Source organism: Suillus plorans (genome assembly GCF_016647745.1).
Source record: "Suillus plorans strain S12 chromosome Unknown HD556scaffold_21, whole genome shotgun sequence".
In the NCBI taxonomy this organism is placed as follows: domain Eukaryota; kingdom Fungi; phylum Basidiomycota; class Agaricomycetes; order Boletales; family Suillaceae; genus Suillus; species Suillus plorans.
The window spans coordinates 194,594-213,260 of record NW_024537405.1 but is presented as its reverse complement, the minus strand read 5'-3'; the positions used below and the strand labels follow the sequence as shown (position 1 = coordinate 213,260).

The 18,667-nt window shown below is 49.0% G+C and overlaps 8 protein-coding genes across 8 annotated transcripts; 3 read left to right on the top strand and 5 right to left on the bottom strand.

Moving 5' to 3' along the window:
• Positions 1-158: 158 nt before the first annotated feature.
• On the bottom strand, positions 159-2,734 carry HD556DRAFT_366885 (general substrate transporter). Its single transcript, XM_041310389.1, has 13 exons — positions 2,477-2,734; positions 2,339-2,411; positions 2,117-2,289; positions 1,898-2,063; positions 1,805-1,848; positions 1,707-1,750; positions 1,534-1,657; positions 1,105-1,480; positions 934-1,048; positions 829-883; positions 621-781; positions 486-565; positions 159-437 (listed from the first exon to the last, which is right to left on the bottom strand). The coding sequence occupies exons 1-13, from the start codon at positions 2,488-2,490 to the stop codon at positions 255-257; spliced, it is 1,608 nt and encodes a 535-aa protein (XP_041161416.1). The 5' UTR covers positions 2,491-2,734; the 3' UTR covers positions 159-254.
• Positions 2,735-3,376: 642 nt separating this feature from the next.
• Positions 3,377-4,820, top strand: HD556DRAFT_1235184 (MAGE-domain-containing protein; the record flags this gene model as incomplete). Its single annotated transcript, XM_041297726.1, has 5 exons — positions 3,377-3,571; positions 3,639-3,732; positions 3,785-3,979; positions 4,029-4,286; positions 4,345-4,820. The coding sequence occupies 5 exons, from the start codon at positions 3,377-3,379 to the stop codon at positions 4,818-4,820; spliced, it is 1,218 nt and encodes a 405-aa protein (XP_041161415.1).
• A 55-nt stretch (positions 4,821-4,875) lies between these two features.
• HD556DRAFT_366902 (PLC-like phosphodiesterase) lies at positions 4,876-6,893 on the bottom strand. The gene is made up of 7 exons (XM_041310390.1): positions 6,635-6,893; positions 6,497-6,579; positions 6,059-6,443; positions 5,783-6,011; positions 5,387-5,734; positions 5,151-5,337; positions 4,876-5,099 (listed from the first exon to the last, which is right to left on the bottom strand). The coding sequence occupies exons 1-7, from the start codon at positions 6,767-6,769 to the stop codon at positions 4,931-4,933; spliced, it is 1,536 nt and encodes a 511-aa protein (XP_041161414.1). The 5' UTR covers positions 6,770-6,893; the 3' UTR covers positions 4,876-4,930.
• A 426-nt stretch (positions 6,894-7,319) lies between these two features.
• HD556DRAFT_1363337 (uncharacterized protein) lies at positions 7,320-9,218 on the bottom strand. The gene is made up of 4 exons (XM_041302691.1): positions 9,078-9,218; positions 8,583-9,018; positions 7,748-8,532; positions 7,320-7,697 (listed from the first exon to the last, which is right to left on the bottom strand). The coding sequence occupies exons 1-3, from the start codon at positions 9,090-9,092 to the stop codon at positions 7,778-7,780; spliced, it is 1,206 nt and encodes a 401-aa protein (XP_041161413.1). The 5' UTR covers positions 9,093-9,218; the 3' UTR covers positions 7,320-7,697; positions 7,748-7,777.
• A 15-nt stretch (positions 9,219-9,233) lies between these two features.
• Positions 9,234-11,574, bottom strand: HD556DRAFT_1363334 (uncharacterized protein). The gene is made up of 7 exons (XM_041302690.1): positions 11,479-11,574; positions 11,354-11,425; positions 11,237-11,306; positions 10,869-11,187; positions 10,460-10,817; positions 10,218-10,408; positions 9,234-10,165 (listed from the first exon to the last, which is right to left on the bottom strand). The coding sequence occupies exons 1-7, from the start codon at positions 11,525-11,527 to the stop codon at positions 9,392-9,394; spliced, it is 1,833 nt and encodes a 610-aa protein (XP_041161412.1). The 5' UTR covers positions 11,528-11,574; the 3' UTR covers positions 9,234-9,391.
• A 79-nt stretch (positions 11,575-11,653) lies between these two features.
• HD556DRAFT_1235088 (Prefoldin subunit-domain-containing protein) lies at positions 11,654-12,274 on the top strand (the record flags this gene model as incomplete). The annotated part of the gene is made up of 4 exons (XM_041297719.1): positions 11,654-11,746; positions 11,795-11,897; positions 11,948-12,054; positions 12,107-12,274. 4 exons carry the CDS (start codon positions 11,654-11,656, stop codon positions 12,272-12,274), a joined length of 471 nt encoding a protein of 156 aa, XP_041161411.1.
• A 798-nt stretch (positions 12,275-13,072) lies between these two features.
• HD556DRAFT_1235342 (cytochrome P450) lies at positions 13,073-14,352 on the top strand (the record flags this gene model as incomplete). Its single annotated transcript, XM_041297738.1, has 6 exons — positions 13,073-13,263; positions 13,301-13,473; positions 13,534-13,654; positions 13,801-13,888; positions 13,937-14,126; positions 14,177-14,352. Coding segments are annotated over 6 exons (939 nt in total), but the record flags the coding sequence as incomplete, so codon positions are not given.
• A 760-nt stretch (positions 14,353-15,112) lies between these two features.
• Positions 15,113-18,255, bottom strand: HD556DRAFT_1363324 (uncharacterized protein). The gene is made up of 3 exons (XM_041302689.1): positions 18,082-18,255; positions 17,651-18,025; positions 15,113-17,566 (listed from the first exon to the last, which is right to left on the bottom strand). The coding sequence occupies exons 2-3, from the start codon at positions 17,864-17,866 to the stop codon at positions 15,425-15,427; spliced, it is 2,358 nt and encodes a 785-aa protein (XP_041161409.1). The 5' UTR covers positions 17,867-18,025; positions 18,082-18,255; the 3' UTR covers positions 15,113-15,424.
• Between the last annotated feature and the right edge of the window lie 412 nt (positions 18,256-18,667).

Sequence of the window (18,667 nt, the reverse complement as noted above, 5' to 3'; positions counted from 1 at the left end):
AACCGAATGATGTGCCTGGAGGCATGTCCGTTATTTACCTCGGCCATGGCTAGGCTTGCTTGAGTCCATGTGATACCAAGCGGCGGCCCCACACCACATGTCAAGCGTCGTGTACCACGGTCAGGAAACGTCAAGAACGGATGCTGGTGCATCGAAATCAGTATGGAATTAAAATATGCGATGGAGGTCGCAGAAAACTAAGTATGTAGCTCATATAAATGAAGTGTGTGTCTGCTCAATGTCATTCATCTCGACTATGATCCGTTCGAAGAGGGCTCAGAGAGTTCCTCGATCTTGCCTTCCTCGAGTGTGCTAGACGCGAGGGGTTTATGCGCCTCCGCGGCTCTGGTTTGATCGATAAGATCCTGGCGCGAGGAATACCCAGGTGGAGCCCATTCGCGGGAAGTCCAAGGTTTGCAATTAGGGTCAGTATACATCTGATATCAAAGTTTAGATCGATAAACCAGCAAAGAAAAGACACCTACCATGTTAACACTTTCTAGTGAGAGATTAGATGATTCGTAAAGGAAGAAATAGACGACAACGGCTCCCAACAAATTGCATGCTAGATAATAAGAATTTTCAGTTGCGTATTGCACTGCTAATGGAAGGCGCCATACCCGCAAAGACAAAACCGTAGCGGTAGCTTATGGCACTACTGATGAAGGGCGTAAAGAACGCCAATAGGAAATTCCAAATCCAGTTTGCCGCGGTCGACAGACTGCCTTGTTTGGCACGGGTCCGTGTAGGGAACGTTTCTCCAATGAGAATCCAGACACCACTGTCGAACGTCAGTCGATCACAAAATCCCAGTATGCAGATTCTTACGGAGCCCAGGTCATCGCATAACCCCAGATAAACATGCAGGCCGACACGATCATCACTTAAGATGTTAAGTCAGCGACACGATACCCGGATAGAATGACATCTCACATTTCCCAACGCCAGGATGAGTCGTAGGATCCACAGCAGTTCCAGCAGCGGCGAACACGAAAAGCCATGCGGATTGCCAGATTCCTCCAATGATCAGAGGTCTGCGACGCCCAAACTACATGCGCTGTGAGAAACGGTGCTCTCCACTTATAAACGAACTAGGTCGCTTACCCTTTCGAGGACATACATTCCACCGAACGTACAGACAAAGTTGACAGTGCCAAGGATGATCTGAGTCACAAACGAGTCACTGAGACCTACTGCTTTGAACACAGTTGCACCATAGTAAAAGAAGTAATTGGCCCCAGTGAGCTGTTGAAGGCTCTGCAGACTCATTCCAAGAAGAGTACGGTAGAGAGTCTTGTTTTGTGGCTTAAAGCAGTCAATCCACCCGCCACGAATCTGCTTTTCGTATTCGACAGAGGCCTTGATTTCCTCGACCTCGCGAGTGATGATGTAGTGGCTCTTCGCCTCTTCCTTTGGAATACCGCGAGAACGCGCGAGAGAAAACTGAGCGTCCTCCATTCTGTCATGCGCGGCAAGCCATCTAAAGGGATGATTAGACAAACGAAGGAAACCAGATCGATTACCAATACCGACCTAGGGCTCTCTGGCATGAAGAGGATGCCGATACCGAGAATCAGTGCCCACAGGATGCCGATACCAACAACGATGCGCCATGAAGCAGAGCCGGACATGTTCCGAGTTCCAATCGAGATACAGTCTGTACAGGAAATTAACAGCTGACAAGGAACTTCATATTGTGATCTTACAAGCAACCAAGATACCGAACGTGATGAACAGTTGATAAGTTGCACTAAAGGAATGTCAGCGCCGTGTATGCCACTGAAGAGGTGTGTGGATATCATACGTCAAAGTACCACGGATCTGAGATGGAGCTGTCTCGGCTTGATACTAAGGAAATCAGAACGCGAGTAAAAAAGAATGGTCGCAGAATAATCACCATCGGGACGGCAGCACTAAGTGCCCCAACACCCAAGCCACTAACAAGCCGACCGACAGCAAATTGCTGCCAGACGTAGTTCGAAGTTATCTGAATGATGACTCCGATAGTGAACACCACACACTCCACGGACATGGCATAACGACGTCCTAGAAAGTCAGCAATGCTAAAAGAGACTTTGGTGAAATGCGGAGACAGATAGTATCGCGTGTTGCTCACGGTGCACCCAGAAGCGCGCCGACGAGGGTTCCGATGGAGAGAAGGGATACGATGAGACCTTCCCGTACAGTGGAAAATGAACAAGTCGATACATCTCCAGGTGTGGAGCAGGTGGCAAAGCGAAGAAGAAAATCATCCATCAACAGGATATCTGATATCTGACCAGTGTCATACTAACATCCATAGGTTAGCACAGATGATTAGGGTAATCGTGCAACCTACTCCGAAGATGAAACCACCCATTGACGCCAAGAGTGCCAGCATGATGGCCACCCATCCTATGGGCAGTCCGTGACTGTAAAACAGGGGGAATTAACACAATTATGATCCTAGTCGTTTTGTGGTACAGCGAGAGCTCACAAATAGAACGCCATAATGTATGATTAGCCCACTGTGCAAGTGTGCGTAGTTGTGAAGAGACGAGATGCTTACGCGAAGTATTTTTATGGAGACTAGTACTGGGGCCTAGGCGAAGTCCCGGGCCCGGATCTGAATCTATTTTAGGTGTAGTTGCGCCCACAACGGGATACAACTACGTCATCCCGAACGAGTCGCAGAGGAACTTGACCTCGTGTTCAATTCAATTCGTCCAGTGATTCGCCTGGGAACTCGGACGTGCTCAAGCTGATTAGACATCTGCTTGAGGTGTAGCAGTATGCGAGGCCCGGATCAAACATTACACAGCCGTTAATGTCATCTTAGTTACGTTCATTCGTGCTTGAAAATTCAACTTGCAAAGCAGTGGCGCATAGAGGAAGAGCCGCTTTGAAATGCGGTTATCAAACGGTCTGTAAATTTTCGATTCAGAGGATGCCCCACGTTTCGCAAGATAGCATTAATGCCTCGACAAGGCTGGACCCGGAGCATCATGTTTGCCACAGTTGATGATACGAAAGGAGGATTTAGGAAGTGCAACAGACAGGTCTGACGAACCTGGTGATCCGTAATAGCTAAAAGTTGTATGATGGCGGCCGGGGCCAAAACATCGGATATCCACGGCCACATTTATGTTGGCCGGACCCTGCGACAACTCGGACTCGACGGAGCACTATCGATATGAAACTTTTGTTCAAGGAAGATGGTACACATGTAGCAGAAGCGCCCATAAGTTCTCAGCTTCCTGTAGAACCGTAACAGTTCGTCGAAGAGTTCTTGTCGAGCCTGTAAAAGAAGCAAGTGAAACGCGCTCGGTCACAGTCACGCTTGCATCATGTCACACGTCGCGTTTCCGGTCACGCTCATCTCATAACCAGAACCAAAATGGCACGCGCAGGACCAAGCAGAACACAGAGGTCACAAAGGGCCACACAGCCCTCCCAGTCTCAGTCGCAACGTCCTGCTCGAGGTAGCAGAAGAGCGCCTGTTGAAGAGGACGAGGACGAAGATGCGGAAGATGATGATGATCAAGACATGGACATCAACGGAAGCCAAGCAAGGCTCAATGATGCAGACGCAGTAAGTGGCTCGCATCTCCGGTAGTGATTTCCCGGTATTGGAGAACGCTCGTTGATTCGCTTCTCAGGAACTTGACAGAAAAGCGAGTGATCTCGTAAGATTCGCTCTTTTTATGGAACAGAGGCGGACTCTTATACGCCGAGAGGATATTAACAAGAAGGGTACGCCGAACTTGCAGAGTTCATCCACTTGAATGCTGAAAAGAAACATCAGTGCTGGCCTCTAACTCGCGTTCATTCAATTCTGTGTTTGAAAGAGCGCAGAAGCTCCTAAAGAAAACTTTTGCGATGGAACTCGTAGAACTTCAGTCTCGAAACTATCGGGAGCAAGATAATGTCGTAGCTGGTGACGACCTTCAAGAGGCACGCAATGCTACCGGAGTAAAAAAGAAAAGTAAGTTGCAGCCATGTCTCCTATGTCTCCTAATGGCCATGACAATTTCTCTCTCTCTCCATAGCTGCGGCTGCAGGATCAAAGACATATATTCTCCGTTCTGTTCTTGATCCTGTCATTATAGAGGAGGCAGCACGGACGGATGAACGGCTGTATGAAGAACAGATTGCTGACAGTCAAGAAAATGGCGATGACGACGACGACATGCCAAGAAGCTACGGATGCATAATCTCTTGGAGCACTACAGATCAGGTCGGCGCCTTGGGTGTCTTGCATGTCATTCTAGCAATAATTCTCGCCAGCGGACGATCCATGACCGACTGTGCGTGCCATAGCTCATCTTGTAATTCATCAAACTAAATCGCGCAATATGCGCTCAGTGGATTTACGTGCCCACTTGAAACGCCTCGGCCTCGCATCGAACGAGTCTATATCCATGAACACCCAGTCTACGCACAAGTCTCTTCCTATAGACACATATCTTGGGCAGCTGATGAAGCAAGGATACCTAGACCGTATCAAGCTGGGCGACACGAAAGCGGCTGGCGGCAAACGGAGTCGCGCTCCTGCAGCGACTCAAACCAATCCAGATGAAACTCAAGCATTTGAATGGCATTGGGGCCATCGCTCATATAGCGAGATCGGAGAACAGGCTATTGCTACATTCATCGCTGAATTTATGGTGGAACGCAGTCGTGATGATGATGCCGAGGATGATGATGAGGATGGTAAAACTGCGCGGAGCAGGGGAAAGGGAAGAGCCAGGGCTGAGGATGGTGGTAGAGACAAGAAGCTGAAGAACGTGTACGGTGCAATTGAAAGGGCAGCCGGGGGTAACTTGTCGGATGTTAAATGAGATGCTTCCTCTTAGCGTCCTTGATATATTCATTCTGTCTTTTGATGTTATCCCACCCTGCTGAATACTTTAATATATGCCGTACTATGCTGTATACTACTAATTGTCCCCTATATTCCACTGATTGTAAATCGAACTAGCAGCGTTGCCCCAGTGCGTCTGCCATCCATCGATAACAGGTGAATGAACCTCCAGCCTTCCTCAAGGTCGTGGAAACGAGCACAGAAAACCAATATTTCCTCATCCCTTAAGAGTCCTCTATGGCAAAGGATACGTAGGCTGTACAACATCAGCTTGCCGGTTGACATTACTTTATCATCGTTCGCTCACCGGACAAACGTCAAGTCATCCTCCTCAAATTTCCACTCAAAACAGCCATTCCACGTGACGTCTACGCCATCCTCTGGAACATCTTTGCACTTAATATGTTCGGATTGCCAATCTTGGTTCTTCGAAGAATTAAAAAGCTCTGCGTGAACATATGGTGTGAATTCTGTGTGTTCTTTCGGACGAGGCACTACAGGGAAACAATTGTCAAAAAGTTGAGGTTCACCGAAATGACTTACAGGAACTGATTCCGATAACGTTGCATGTCAACTTCACATTGCGCTCGGCTCCTGTCAAACGGCTTGGCTTCTCGACCCAGCCAGGAGTCCCGGCAAACATGGCTTCATTAAGCTGCATACCATAGTCGAAGTTCTGCCAATTGAGACACACAATCTGGGAGCCGTTGCGCCATTGCTTCAACGGGTCAAGATTACTCGAGCTCAAACGTACACCACGAGGGTAGATACGTCGAATTCGATGCAGAGAATGTTCGATCAACTCCGACAGTGAGTGCGGGAGCATAGCTAGTATGCTCGATTCGTTGATGTTCATCAGGATATTTTGGGGATATGGGGGACTTGGTAACTCTAGAGGAAGATATATAAACACGAATGAAGCGGCTGGTGAGCACTTGCCTTCAGTAAGCCAGTGTTTGATCGGTTTCATACTTCTTGCGTAGAAACCCAGGTCGGCTAGCGAATCTGCAATCTTTGCATGGGCATGATTCGCCATCTGAAGTACAGGGTCGATCTCATAATGAAGTTCGGAAACCTCATCACACTCGATGCTAGTACACGAGTCATGATCCGATGCCTCAGAATCTGCGCTGATCTCCTCGCAATATGCGTCCGGATAATACTCCACCTGAAAACGACAGTCAGAAACAACCTAAACCGACACCGTCTACATACCATTAGTAATATTTTTCCTTTCAGATCCCTTGGAGATATTCTATCACCGCTGACTCCTTCCAATGGTTCCTGCACCAACTTATTGCCCCATGTATCCTTCATGATATCCACGAGTTCGCCTTGGTGGGCTATCGGCACATGGCACTCTAGACTGATAATAACAGGCCAGTCTTCGTCATGGATTGCTTCATCAATAGCCTCGCAGACTGCCTTGAACGTGACGCTTCGACTCAGCGTATGTCCGTGCGTGACAATCGGACCCTTGGAAGACCACCAAACATCGATCTCGACGCAGCGTGCGTTCTTGGAGAGAACATAGGTGTAGCACTCGGAAGATGCACGACCGAGGACTTGCCATGCGAGTAGATACGTGTTATGCGAAGAGCTGGTAAATGTGTAACATTGCATGTATGCATCGCTGAATTGATCTTGACATACGAAACAAAGTAATCCCTCAAAGGTCGGGTGTCATCGACAACCCGCAGACGAACAGCAGGAAGTTTCAGGAGCTCATTGGCATCCTATTTAACCGGGGTCGTTGAGCGCCTCTGCAGGATAGTAATTCAAAGTACTCACCAAACCGTTCTGCTTCAGAAAATTAAGGATATCAAGACTTAGTCTTATGGCATCACTTGCTGGCGGATATATGTTGATGGTAGTCTCTAAAGACAAGTGCGCAGAGGAGACTGTCTCAAAAGCCTTGGGTATCATCGTGAGAGTCGCCTTTCAGCTGCCCTCGATACTACGATGTAGTAGCAAAAAGCTTCATCATTGATATCATATATATAGAACACGGAACCTGTCTCATTTATTTACTGAAATAATGATCCGGTTCCTGGGCCGGTTTTCAATGAGCAAAATTCTGATAAGCGCAAGAATATTGGCGTCGTACGAGAACGATTTGAACGCGGTGGTGAACCAAGCCGTGATGAGTGTTAGAGAATGTCCCAATCACATAGGCGAACAAACGCAGGACCGACACGAGGCGACTCTGGTGATAAATAAAGGCGTATAACAACTATGTTGGTTGGCTAATTGTGCATTAACCATCATGATGCACATGGATGGCCCCATGTCATCCGAGTCATAGTCCCCACATACTATATGTCACGATTGACTATATGTTTGAGGCTTCAGAAATAAACAACTATAACTGGTGGACGTCGACCACTGTAGACGGTGAGATGCGAATAGATGTGAACCTTCGGTAGGGTTGAAAGAACTATCTTTCACCCCTTGCAATCAGTCCGAAAGAACAGATGTCGAATCAAACCGCCAGGGACATGAATATATAGTTTATTTCGAGAAATGGGACCATAAGGACATAGAACATACACAGTAGGGGCACATCGGACAGTCCGCAGACAGTGAAACAAAGTGTTTGTAGGATGATAGGAATCAGTCAAAAGTTATCATGAACACTAGTTCAGTAACTGCTGTGGTTAGACCCTCATAAGGACCGCACACTCGAAGCAAAGAGACCACACAAAGATGCCTGGAGATATTTCCTGCAGAATCCATGCTCTGAGGAATGAGAGGCAGAGCGAGTATGCGTGATCTGTGAGGCTTCCAATACTTTCCATGACGTCGTTATTCGAGACCGAGCTGGAACAGCCTTGGAACCGAGGAACAGTTATATCTCGGCTGTATTGGTCAGTAGTCAACATCCATAAGTTAAACTGAACACACCTTGTACTCAAAGATGCCGCATAATCAGGATTATGGGTCTGGTTCTAGTTTCTCGCCTCGAGCAAGAACGCGGACGACCTTGCTAGGCTGAGAGATCACTTCCATCATTTGCATAACGGCAGCAGGGCGCTCCACTAGCCCGGTGCCTCGAGCGACAGGAAGACCCCCCTGAGCAGTATGGGAATTACGTCTACCTCGACCGGCCTGTCGTTTTCCTCTATCGTCATCATCAATATTACGAGGGTGGTTCGATGAAGGTGGAACAAGTGGCGCTGCGGAAGGTTCCACTTCTAAGAGAGTGATACCAGCCCGGGTAGCCCAGTGTCCAATCAACAGGCCAGCTGAACGAGGCTCGTACTTGTGAGTGTGTGGACTCGGAGCTGGAAGGGGTACCGGAGATGATACTTCGGGCATTGCCTCGGTTCGACAGACCTGAGCTGGAGCAGCGGAAGGGGAAAGGATAGCAAGAACGACTTTCAGTTTGTCGCTCGTTGAAGCACGAGTTTCAGAGACGTGATCAACTTCCCAACGTGCGCAACAAATCATGCGCCGAACCCACTCTGGAGAACCAGAGAGGTGCAGGGACTGCAACGTAGCCTTGTCCTTAGCATCATCAGGCGACAAGTCCTTGAACTCGATGCGGTCCCACGGAACGAAGGCATCATCCCGCTGGACACGGATACGAGGATTTGTGCCAACTTGAGCCTCTAAGATCCGTGAAGCTGACCGCGCGCGCTGGGCGAGAGGACTTGTTCCCTTCTTGAGTAAATCCAGAGTATTCAAGGCTAAGCCACCTCACGTCAGAAGACAAAACATTTCTAACGTCTCGACTGACCTTCAAGGGGTACAATAACGATTTCATCACGTCCATCTCTGCACCATTTCTTCACCTGGTGGAGGGCGTGTACCAATACGCTCGCATCGACAACTACTATATCTGCGTCCTTGTCACCCCTGGCCTCCTGGCTCGATTTCCTGGGCTTTTGCGCCTTGGCCTCACTGTGCTCTCTTTCAGGTACAGCTTCAGCGACAGACTTCTTCGCAGACCTATTGCCTGAAGATGGGCGCTGCTTAGGTGTATGATTGATAACACCGCGACGGTTGGTATTACCCAAGTCGGCTTGCGGATGACGACGGTCTCTCCAGTTTCCAGATGCTGGCCCACGTGTAACCGATTTTTCCAGCTGTTCGACTTGATGGCTTAGAAATGCAGCCCCGAGCGCTCGAGACATGGCGAGCTTGTTCACTGAACCGCCGGTAGTTGTGGGACCCTGCAATATGCCACGGTGACAAAAGATGAGAAGATGCTCAGCAATCTCGTTGAGCTTACCTTGCTCTCTGCCATTCACTATGCGACTAGATGATTATTACAAAGAAGAAGAGGATAGCTTTTGATGCAGGCTGTTGGCCGGTCGTGGGACAGATACAGCTCGGAATTCTAGTGCGGCCGTGTTAGTGGCATGACTTGTACTTAGTCAGCAGACTGTGGAGTTTAGTGACTGCATAATTAATGAAGCCTCAAGGCAGGGGACTGGTCTAATAGGGTCTATAGCTAATACTACATTTCTGTTGGGTATCAAGCCGCCAACAAAGCAAAATGATAAATATAAAACACCGCGTCTTCTCAGCGAGAGTCGATGTTTGTTAACCAAAGCCAAATATCATTCCAAATAAATCCTTCCATCCCCTCTTCACTACGATCTGCGACCCTGCACCATACTCGTCAGCTAACCACTCTAGGTAACGGGCATCAAGAGAGCTTAAAGGGCCAAGCTCGAATGATACCATATCTTTTGGAGTAATGTAAATCACCGAAGTCTCTGGTGTACCGGAGGTGACAGAAGGAAGTAGATCAACTAGGCGAGAGAGTTGGAAGCTGGTGTTGGCGTGAAATGTTTGAAGTAGGGCGAGTGTCGTCAGAATCTGACGATCATGTCGTTCGTTGGTTTCTGGATCTGTGTCATTACCATTGTTGCACAACTGTGGCATAGATCGCGTAGCAGCGGAAGATGACGAAGGCTGGCGACGGTCAGCACCAGTGTTTCCAACCGGCCAAGTCATGCCGCTGGTCCTTCTCATTCCCTTTGAGTTTGGGCTTCCACCAGGACACCCTTCAATCCCCATACCCAGGTTACGCACAAATGTTCCGTCAACGGTAAGATCATCGTCACCTTCTAATCTGATGCTGCCCCAGTTGGCGAGGGATCCGTTGCCAGTGGAATAGGACGCAACTGAGTTGCCACGCCAGGACCCCATCCAGAGCCCAGCACATACAATACACACGTCTTCATATATTCTCCAAGGGTCTGTCCACGAAGATGAGGGTTTATTTCTGGCATTGATTTCAGATGAGGGGCGGCAGCATGGCTGTACACATTGATCGCCATCCAGCTGCAGAATGCGTTCAAGCTCGTTCCACTGTCAGGTGTGTTCAACACGTATACAGAGACATGACTGCAAATATATGTACCAGCCTTATATCACTCCACGTGAAACGAAAAACGGCTAAACGATGTGTGGGCCCTTTGGAACCAGGTGGCTGCGGCTGCGGCTTTGAGAGGTATAAGGTCGGTCGTGAAGTTTTGGAGGGTGTAGATGTCGTTAGATCGATCAAAAGGTCGTAGTAAGATGGTTTGTCCAGAAAAATGGCATCAGTCGTGCCTTTCAAACCAGAATGAGGGGCACGCCAAGAGCTATATTGTCATCACTTACAAGCAACCCAACCTCGACCAGTTTTGCCCTCGCGATCCATCCTGTCAAGGTCATTGAGAGTAACCATGCCAAGCACATGAATACCCTCTTGTGTTTTACCCTTAAGCCTCGTATAATACTGCGTCGCCGGGTCATTTTCATTGATGTCATTAGTTGATGGGTCAAGTTGAGCTGCGTAACAGATATCTGCGGCCACTTGGCACAGTATGCATGCGGCTTCAACCGGCGGGAGCGTATATATAAGTATCCTCTGACGCCCAAGGACATGCTTGTACAACGTCAATGCCGAAGGTCCTAGGATGCGCAACAAGTGTGAGAGGTGCATGGTAGGATTAAATCGAGACAATTCTGAATCCGGCTGTATATTGGGGTCAGAGAAACATAAGGTAAGACTCATGCTGCATCGCACATTATCAAGTTCATGACTCCAACCATACCATTCGCCAGCACCACTGAGATCTGCTCGTTGAACCTTGCGTTCTTCGAAAAAAACACGAGCGGGTTCCCAATCGCTTTCAGATGGCTCTAAAACACCTCTGGTTTCTAGCGAGAGATATATGGAGTCAGCTAAAGTCCGAAGGGCAGCTACATGCCGCCATGGACGAGACCGGGTAGATTTGGCCAATAGAACTCCAAGAGACGTCAGCCGGAACCCGCGGTGACCTTGTTCAGCGGTCCTCCGCCGACGGAAAACACATATGCCGGAATGGGTATCCTTCGTGAAGTATCTATTGAATTCTGATAAGTAGAGCTGTGGTATGGGTGCAGGGCACATACACCACATCCTGGTCTACAAGATGGAGACCACTGGGGAGGGTGCTAAATTCAACACCATCGAGCTCAAGGTCTGAAGCACATTTAAGTCGCTAACCGATATGAAAACTGCAAACAGACCATCGCTGGCCTTCAAACACCAGTCCACTAGATTACCCTTCGTTGGGTGAAACGAAGCATGGAAGATAGCAACTGGACAGCGAGGTATCAGTTGAACTCTTGCGGCTTTAGACTTAATAACAGACCTATATCCCGAGGTATTCTTCCTCTTGAGTCGATGGCATCGATGGACATGGTTGCAGCCGCATGCACAGGCTACTGCAGGCAGCAACCGTTTAGAGTCTCGCATTGTCTCACACTATTAATGTCACGGCTGAAGGGACCATCGGTCACACTCTAGATGTCACGCTCAATCCAGCGATGGCTTCAACCACTTCGTCGCAGCCTCAACAAATCAATGTTGCTGATCTCGACCTCCAACAGCTATCTGATGTGCGCCGTCAGCTAGAGGAGGTACCTTAATGATATCACTGTTTTTCTGCGTCTCTGATTGTGTTGTAGGAGCTGAACCACCTCACAAATTCATTCGCTCAGCTGAAGCAGGCACAAGCGAAGTTTAAGTCATGCATTGAGAATGTCAGAGAAATTAAACCTCAAAACAAAGGTACATCGGAATTTTCATCTTCAGGCTCTTACTTAATTCTATCTGTGCAGGAACGACTATCCTTGTTCCTTTGACCAACTCCCTATATGTTCCTGGTCACTTAAGTGATGCGGAGAATGTGATCGTCGACGTCGGTACAGGATATTACGTGAAGAAGGTATGTGTGAGGTCTTATGTTACAGGCCACCGCTGATCAGATGACCCTACAGTCTCGGGCACAGGCCACAAAATATTATGAAACAAAAGTGGAATATATTCGCACTAATCTCGATACGCTACAAGAAACGATACAAAAGAAGCAGGAGAATATGAGCTACCTCGTTAATGTAATGCAGGCTAAACTACAGCAGTCCCAGACACAGCCCACCAAGGTCTGAACTTTCGAGTTGAGGCAAGATTACATTTGCACCCTGCCCTTCCCCGCTGATTTCTCCTCTATAATAGATTGTTAGCTGTAACATACTGAATGCACAATCTTGCGTCTTCATCGTGCATGAAACGTTCGTTACTTCACTTGGATGACAGATCCTAGGTAACGGCCTGAGAAACGCGGTTTTTTCACTGCCGGAGAAGGTTGCTCTGCGTCGTTTGGGCTCTTACCAATCGTTATGATATGACCAACAAGACCCGGATGGTCGATATTCCACTGGCAGAGGGGCGCTCGACAGTACTCGACTATGGTCATGTAAGGTATTTATACCCATGTATAAATTGGATAGTATCAGGGGGTAGATGGAGCTGGGTCACGATGACGGCACGCGATTATCGCTTGTCCAACCCGATAATATATTGCTCGGCTGTCTATTTTAGGCACCCCGCCCTCATCTCCCTTCCCGCCGGGTTCCTCACTGCCCACAGAACTCCACACGTCGCCGACCACGACGAGCGCGCGCTATTTGGGGTCAGCGCCAAGCCTACATGTGCTTAGTCATCCTCCCCGTCATGCCCCGTGCAGGATAAACATAATAAGCTCCTGGCGCGGTGAACCGCTTTTCGTGCAGTTATAACTCAATGTCTGTTTTGCGCCTCTGGTATCTATACGTACCCACGCACTGCTCTAACCATGTTGATGTTCGCCTTGCTATGCTCGCCGTCTTACCCGCATCCCTTGGCTGCACTCGAGCCGCGCGTTCTTCTAACATTGTTCCATTTAATCATTATAGATTATAGGCAGGTTTGGTTGGTCGGTCATTTTTGCGTTTGCAGGCTATGGTGACGAATGGCCTTATTGCCGACGACTCTTGCACCAAACTTTCTGTCCTGACTCTGCACCTAAGTTTCGTCCAATGCAGATCAAGCGCGCGCATGAGATGATCGTCAATCTAATTGATGACCCACATTGTCACTTTGCAACGTCAGTCTATGTGTTTGTAAACATCAAATGATTACTAACCTGTTCATAGATTCTTGACATCAATTATGATGTCAGCGACATACGGCCGCCAAACTAGCCTTCGTGATGATCCTCTGGTTGGAATCGTAGAAAATGCAGTGGCTCTTGCCTTGCAGGCGATGACCCCAGAGAGAGCAATCTTGCTCAAAATTTTCCCCTTCTGTGAGCTAAGCTATTTTTCTCGTGAAAATAGCTGACACTCTGTACCCTGACGCAGTACTGAGGTTACCTGACTGGTGCTAGGGGTCTTCAATCAAACGCGATGCTCTCAAACCTCGGCCAATTGCATGAGAGAAATGACCGACGTGCTGTTTCAATATGTACAGGAGCATATGGTGGGCATCTTTCGTTTTGAAAGATATTAGTTCATCCTAGCTATTAATCACATGGTCGTCAAGGCTGAAAACTCGGCCCTTGGTCAGTTTTCGATGGTAGCAGAAAATCTCCAATGAATCGAGAAGCAAGATCAGACATCCAGACCATTGTTTGAGGGTACCTTAAAGAAAGCAGCTACTACTGCTATTCTGAGTTCATCATCTTTTTACAGGGGATGGTATACCTCTCATTGATACATATCTATTCAGGTTCATACGAGACGGTTAGCCGATATCCGACCCAGCTTGTCAGCTGCTGAAGTTTCTTACAGACTATTTCAGTCCTGATGGTTTTTGCTCTCGCCATGGTGTCTTACCCAAATGTTCAAAAACGCGCACAAGTGGAGATCGACTCAGTAGTTGGGCAGGATCGCTTACCTACCTTCGAAGACAGAGTGTCACTACCATACGTTGAATCAATTCTACGGGAGACTTTGCGATGGCAGCCTACTGGACCCATTGGTAACCTTCCTTGGTGAGAGATCGAGCCTGCACTGAAGATGATATTATAGCGCCACCTGCCACCTCGAGTGATGATATATATGACGGTTACTTCATTCCAAAAGGTCTGCCATTTTTATCTAGTGAGCAGATCACATCTAACCCCGATTGCAGCACTGTAAGAAACGGTCAAAGTTTGTGCTCAAGAAAACGGAACTTACCGTGTACCGGCTCCACCAGCCGCTGAAGATACCAGGAGGTCAAAATGACCATGGACGTAGGACCTCTGCAATTTTGATCCAGGCTGGAAATGGGCATAACTTGAAAAAAAAAATCACTGTCAATGCGCAACATGGGCAATATCGTCGATACCGGCATCTGAAATGGACATGCAGGAGATACCAAAGCTACCATCACCGTCAGGGAATAAAACAAAGACCGTGGTTGTAATGACGACCCAGGGGAATGCGTACTGCACTGAGGGGCATGAATAGCCACATATAGCCTGCATGGCCTGGCACTGGTAAGCGCTGGAGCTCAATGTCTCGCAGGGAGCTGCGGGACAAAATAGTACACACCGATGAAATCCTGCGAGTAACTAGTTCTATATGGCTACTGGTCAGGCACCACTACAATCAGTCGGAACGGTCGAAGTTTCTGCAAGGGCATCGTCAGTGTAGATGGTGGAATGAGCAACCGATTCACTGATACCGGAGGACTCTAGTGCTTGCGTGGATAACGATACAAGGACTCTTAAGTCGAGACGGTGTGCATGGCATAGGGAAGGAGGCAGCCGCGGCCGAATATGCCTCTGTTGGTAGAAGAACTGCGGGTGAAATGGTGATAGGCCACCCGAGTGACCCAAACGGGAGCGGAGATGGACATACGAGAGTTCCAGGAGTTTACAGTGAGTGTATAGATACCGCAAGGTGTACGGTACTGGAGATGATGCATGAGATCTGAGATCTGAGATGTCAACGCTGACAAAAGTGTGAGAGTAGGCGTGAAGGCGGCATCCGACAGACCCCGGGCCAATGTCGAGCTGAATTAAATTACTTGCATTCTACCAGCCTGCAGCGCGATGCATTGATGGATAGTCCTAGCTAGTAGTGCTAGGCCATTAACCTATTACCATAACATCAAAATCGTATCTACTACTACCACAGCTGCATCGAGCAGATGTCTCGAGTGCTTGCGCCATCAAAATTATCAAAAAAGCCAACCATCAGACGAAAAAAAAACGAGCGAAAGAGCGACTACAAAAAAGCCAAACACAGCAGATAAATTAAAGCGAACGGTCACTGATACCCCAACGTCAGTTAAAAGTATCTTCCTACCGGGGGCGGTAATGGGGGCGGGAACACATCTCCGTCCTCATCCAGACCCTGGCCATTTTCGACCAGGTACATCGTACGCCTACCAGCCGTCTTCTCATCCGAGGGATAGATCGATGCCTCATCCTCGTCCTCGTCGTCAGCTTGTGCACCCTTGGGATCTTTCCCCCCCTCTTCGTCATATGTGCTCGAACGCTCATCGTAGACGCTGGCACTGATGTCGCTCCGGGTATCGAGTATGGACGAATGTGAGTGTGAGTAAGCGATGCTGTCCGTGATTTGCTTCCCGTAGCCAGACTCTGACCGCGAGGAAGATCTTGTATCTGAACGCATGTCTACGACGCCTTCTGAGTGATGACTCGAGCTGCCGTGACTGTCAGAAGTAGATACTGACGGGGCGTTGGAGGAGCGAACAGACGGGCCAGATGAGGAGCCAGACCCACTCGTACTGCGCAGAGCAGGCGAAGTATGACTTACTGACGACACGGACGAAAAATGTTCATGAAATTTCGAGGGGAACGCTGGAGGATGCATAGGGCGCGCATTCGGAACTTGTGGGAGAGGTGAATCTGGGGGTGGATGCCGCGGGGATCCCTGCATGCCATGGATGCGCCGTTGAAGAAATGGAGGTGGTGATATCTCTGAATGCTGTCTCCGTACCGTACCGCCATGCCCGGGGGGGTGGGTCTTAGAGCTGTCATCACTGGGAATAACGCTGTGGCTCTGGTACCTCCTCGGTGATGCCTCACCATTGTCATGCTTGTATTGCGGGACAACCGAGTCAGATGCGCTATGTGACGGCTGTGGGCGAGGCGAAAATAGAACGCGGGGCTGAGTTTGTGGATGCCGACGAGGAACTAATGGAGCTGTAGAGCCAGGTACCACTGCAACCGGTCGGAAAGGTGGCAGTCTCCGCGAGGGCGTCGTCAGCGTAGATGGTGGCACGGGAAGTGGACGCACTGGAACCGGAGGCAGTGCTTGCATAGGTGGTGGTCCAGGAGCCCTTTGTGACGGCGTGGATGGCATGGGAATTGGAGGCGGCTGTGGCAATGGCTGCGTAGGTGGAGGAGCCGCGGGTCGAATAGTGATATGTCGGGGAGAGGTGATCGGGGATGAACGAATGGGGGTTGCAGGAGCCTGGGAGATAGTAGGTGATACCACAATAAGGGGCGTACTGGGAGATGGTACGTGAGATATCGGCGTGGACGGAAGAGCAGGAGCAGGCGCAGACGGAGGCACAGGCGAAGGCGAAGGCGACGGCATCGAATTTACTGTCTGCTCGGATGGTCGAGGAGGAGTGGGAGTGGGGGATGGTGTTACTACTCGAGCAAGTGGGGGACTGGCGCGGTCTTTTCTTGAGTGTAAGACAGGACTTGACGCTCGAGTTGAGGTGTTAAAGTTCAGCTTCAGAGGAGTGAAGCCAGATCGTGAAGGGGATGAAGGTGTTGCGACAAGATGCTTCAAAGGTCTTGGACTCGAAGGAACGGCCATTGGAGGCATCGCAGGGACTGGTGGTATGTAGTTATCATCTTCTTCATCGCTGGCTCGCTGCTTCTTTGGCTTTCTCCGAAAGAATGCCATTGCGCGAGATTTACCCTTACTTGACTTCCCTTGCGACTTGCTTGATGATGCAGAGAGATAACCTCCATCCGAAGAATAGCCGGGCGCTTCATCGAAACCGGAACGCAAGTCCAAGGCTGGCGGCTTTCCTTTCTTGCCTTTTCCTTTCAGTTTGCCAGACTTTTTGAGACCAGCACTGTCAGAAAGATATTGACCATCGCTCACATAGCCCGCTTCAGACTTTGCGGAATTCGGTGTGGCACATTTGCGGTCGGTCTGACGTGTGATATCCTCACTCGATTGGTGTCGGACATCATTTGACGGCTTCCCAGACGAATTGGACATGCTTCCGAGCCTCTCCCTCTCATCGACCAGCGTACTCAGCGGAGGCAATGATAGCGTCAGCTGCGCGGAAGCAAAATCATTGAAGTGCACGTGGAGAGGTTCGAATACGCTCGGCTTGTGCATGTGTATCTGCCTTGCGGATGCAACGTTGTTTTGCGGGTAGGACGTCATTGACGACTCGTCGCTCGCAGTATGCGAGCCAAAAGTGAGGGCAGTCAAGATCTGCGCGAGTGAACGCAGCAATGATGAAGTGAACAAAAGAACTTGATTGAGCGTCCAGTCATATCTGAGATGGTGACGACGTACTTCTTCTATCTCCGTTTCAGGAGGGATATCCTCCAGTTCTTCTGCCTCCTCAGGCAAGGGGCTATTGAATATCCAATTCGCGACGGTGGAATTGTGAATCCCAAGCTCAAGGGCGGTCTCGAAAACTGACGCGCGAACGACGTTAGAATCTGGTCTTACTCCGGACGGCCTGAGCTTCGTGGGACGTCTGCGGACTTGGGGGATTGTGTGTGACATGTTAATGTAAAAGAGAGTTCGAAGTAAATGAATAGGACGGCGTGCGTCAAGGCGAAAAGGAGTAAAGATCACTGGGTTCCTGCAGTGAGTTCAAAATCTAGCCTTTGAACCAGACAAAGGCCATGCGTTGTTTGCCTGTCAACGCAACAAAAGATGAAACTTGAGTGGATGTGAGCAGAGTTTGAATGCGGTAAGCAGTAGGAGAAAAGCGGTACCTGGGATATGATGTGCTTGCAACAATCAAATTTACCAGCCAATATAATGAAGGTGAATGAACTGACTACAGTTGCAACGAGCTCAAGTCAACGACTTGTCGACAACCGAAATTCTCGATGAACGTCGAGCACGAAAGAAAAACACGAAGCTGAGCAACCGAAACCGCGATTTCTTGAAGGTCAATTGATTTCCTTTTAGGGACAATTGCATTTGAGACTTTCAAATTCCATTCATTGTGAAAGTATCAGGTCACATGACGTTGAATGATGTTCAACAGGACCCATGATGACCAGGGCTCTCCTCCCTAGCTTCGAATCTCTACCTTTCTCACTTACAAGTAATCGATAAACAAGTTTTATAGTAACACTAGGGAAGGTGGAGGTTGGGTGGATCTGCAGGGTAACGTGATTAACCCGCAGATGCCGGGAATATTATGAAAAACGCGACGCGAGCACCGACCCTGCAAAAACAATCACCGTTTCTAGGGACCAGCTGGCAGGTCATTAATATTTAATGCTGCACCATTGCTGCATTCAATTGGATCCAGCTTCAATTCCTTCCGAGTGACTACTAGTATATTTCGGA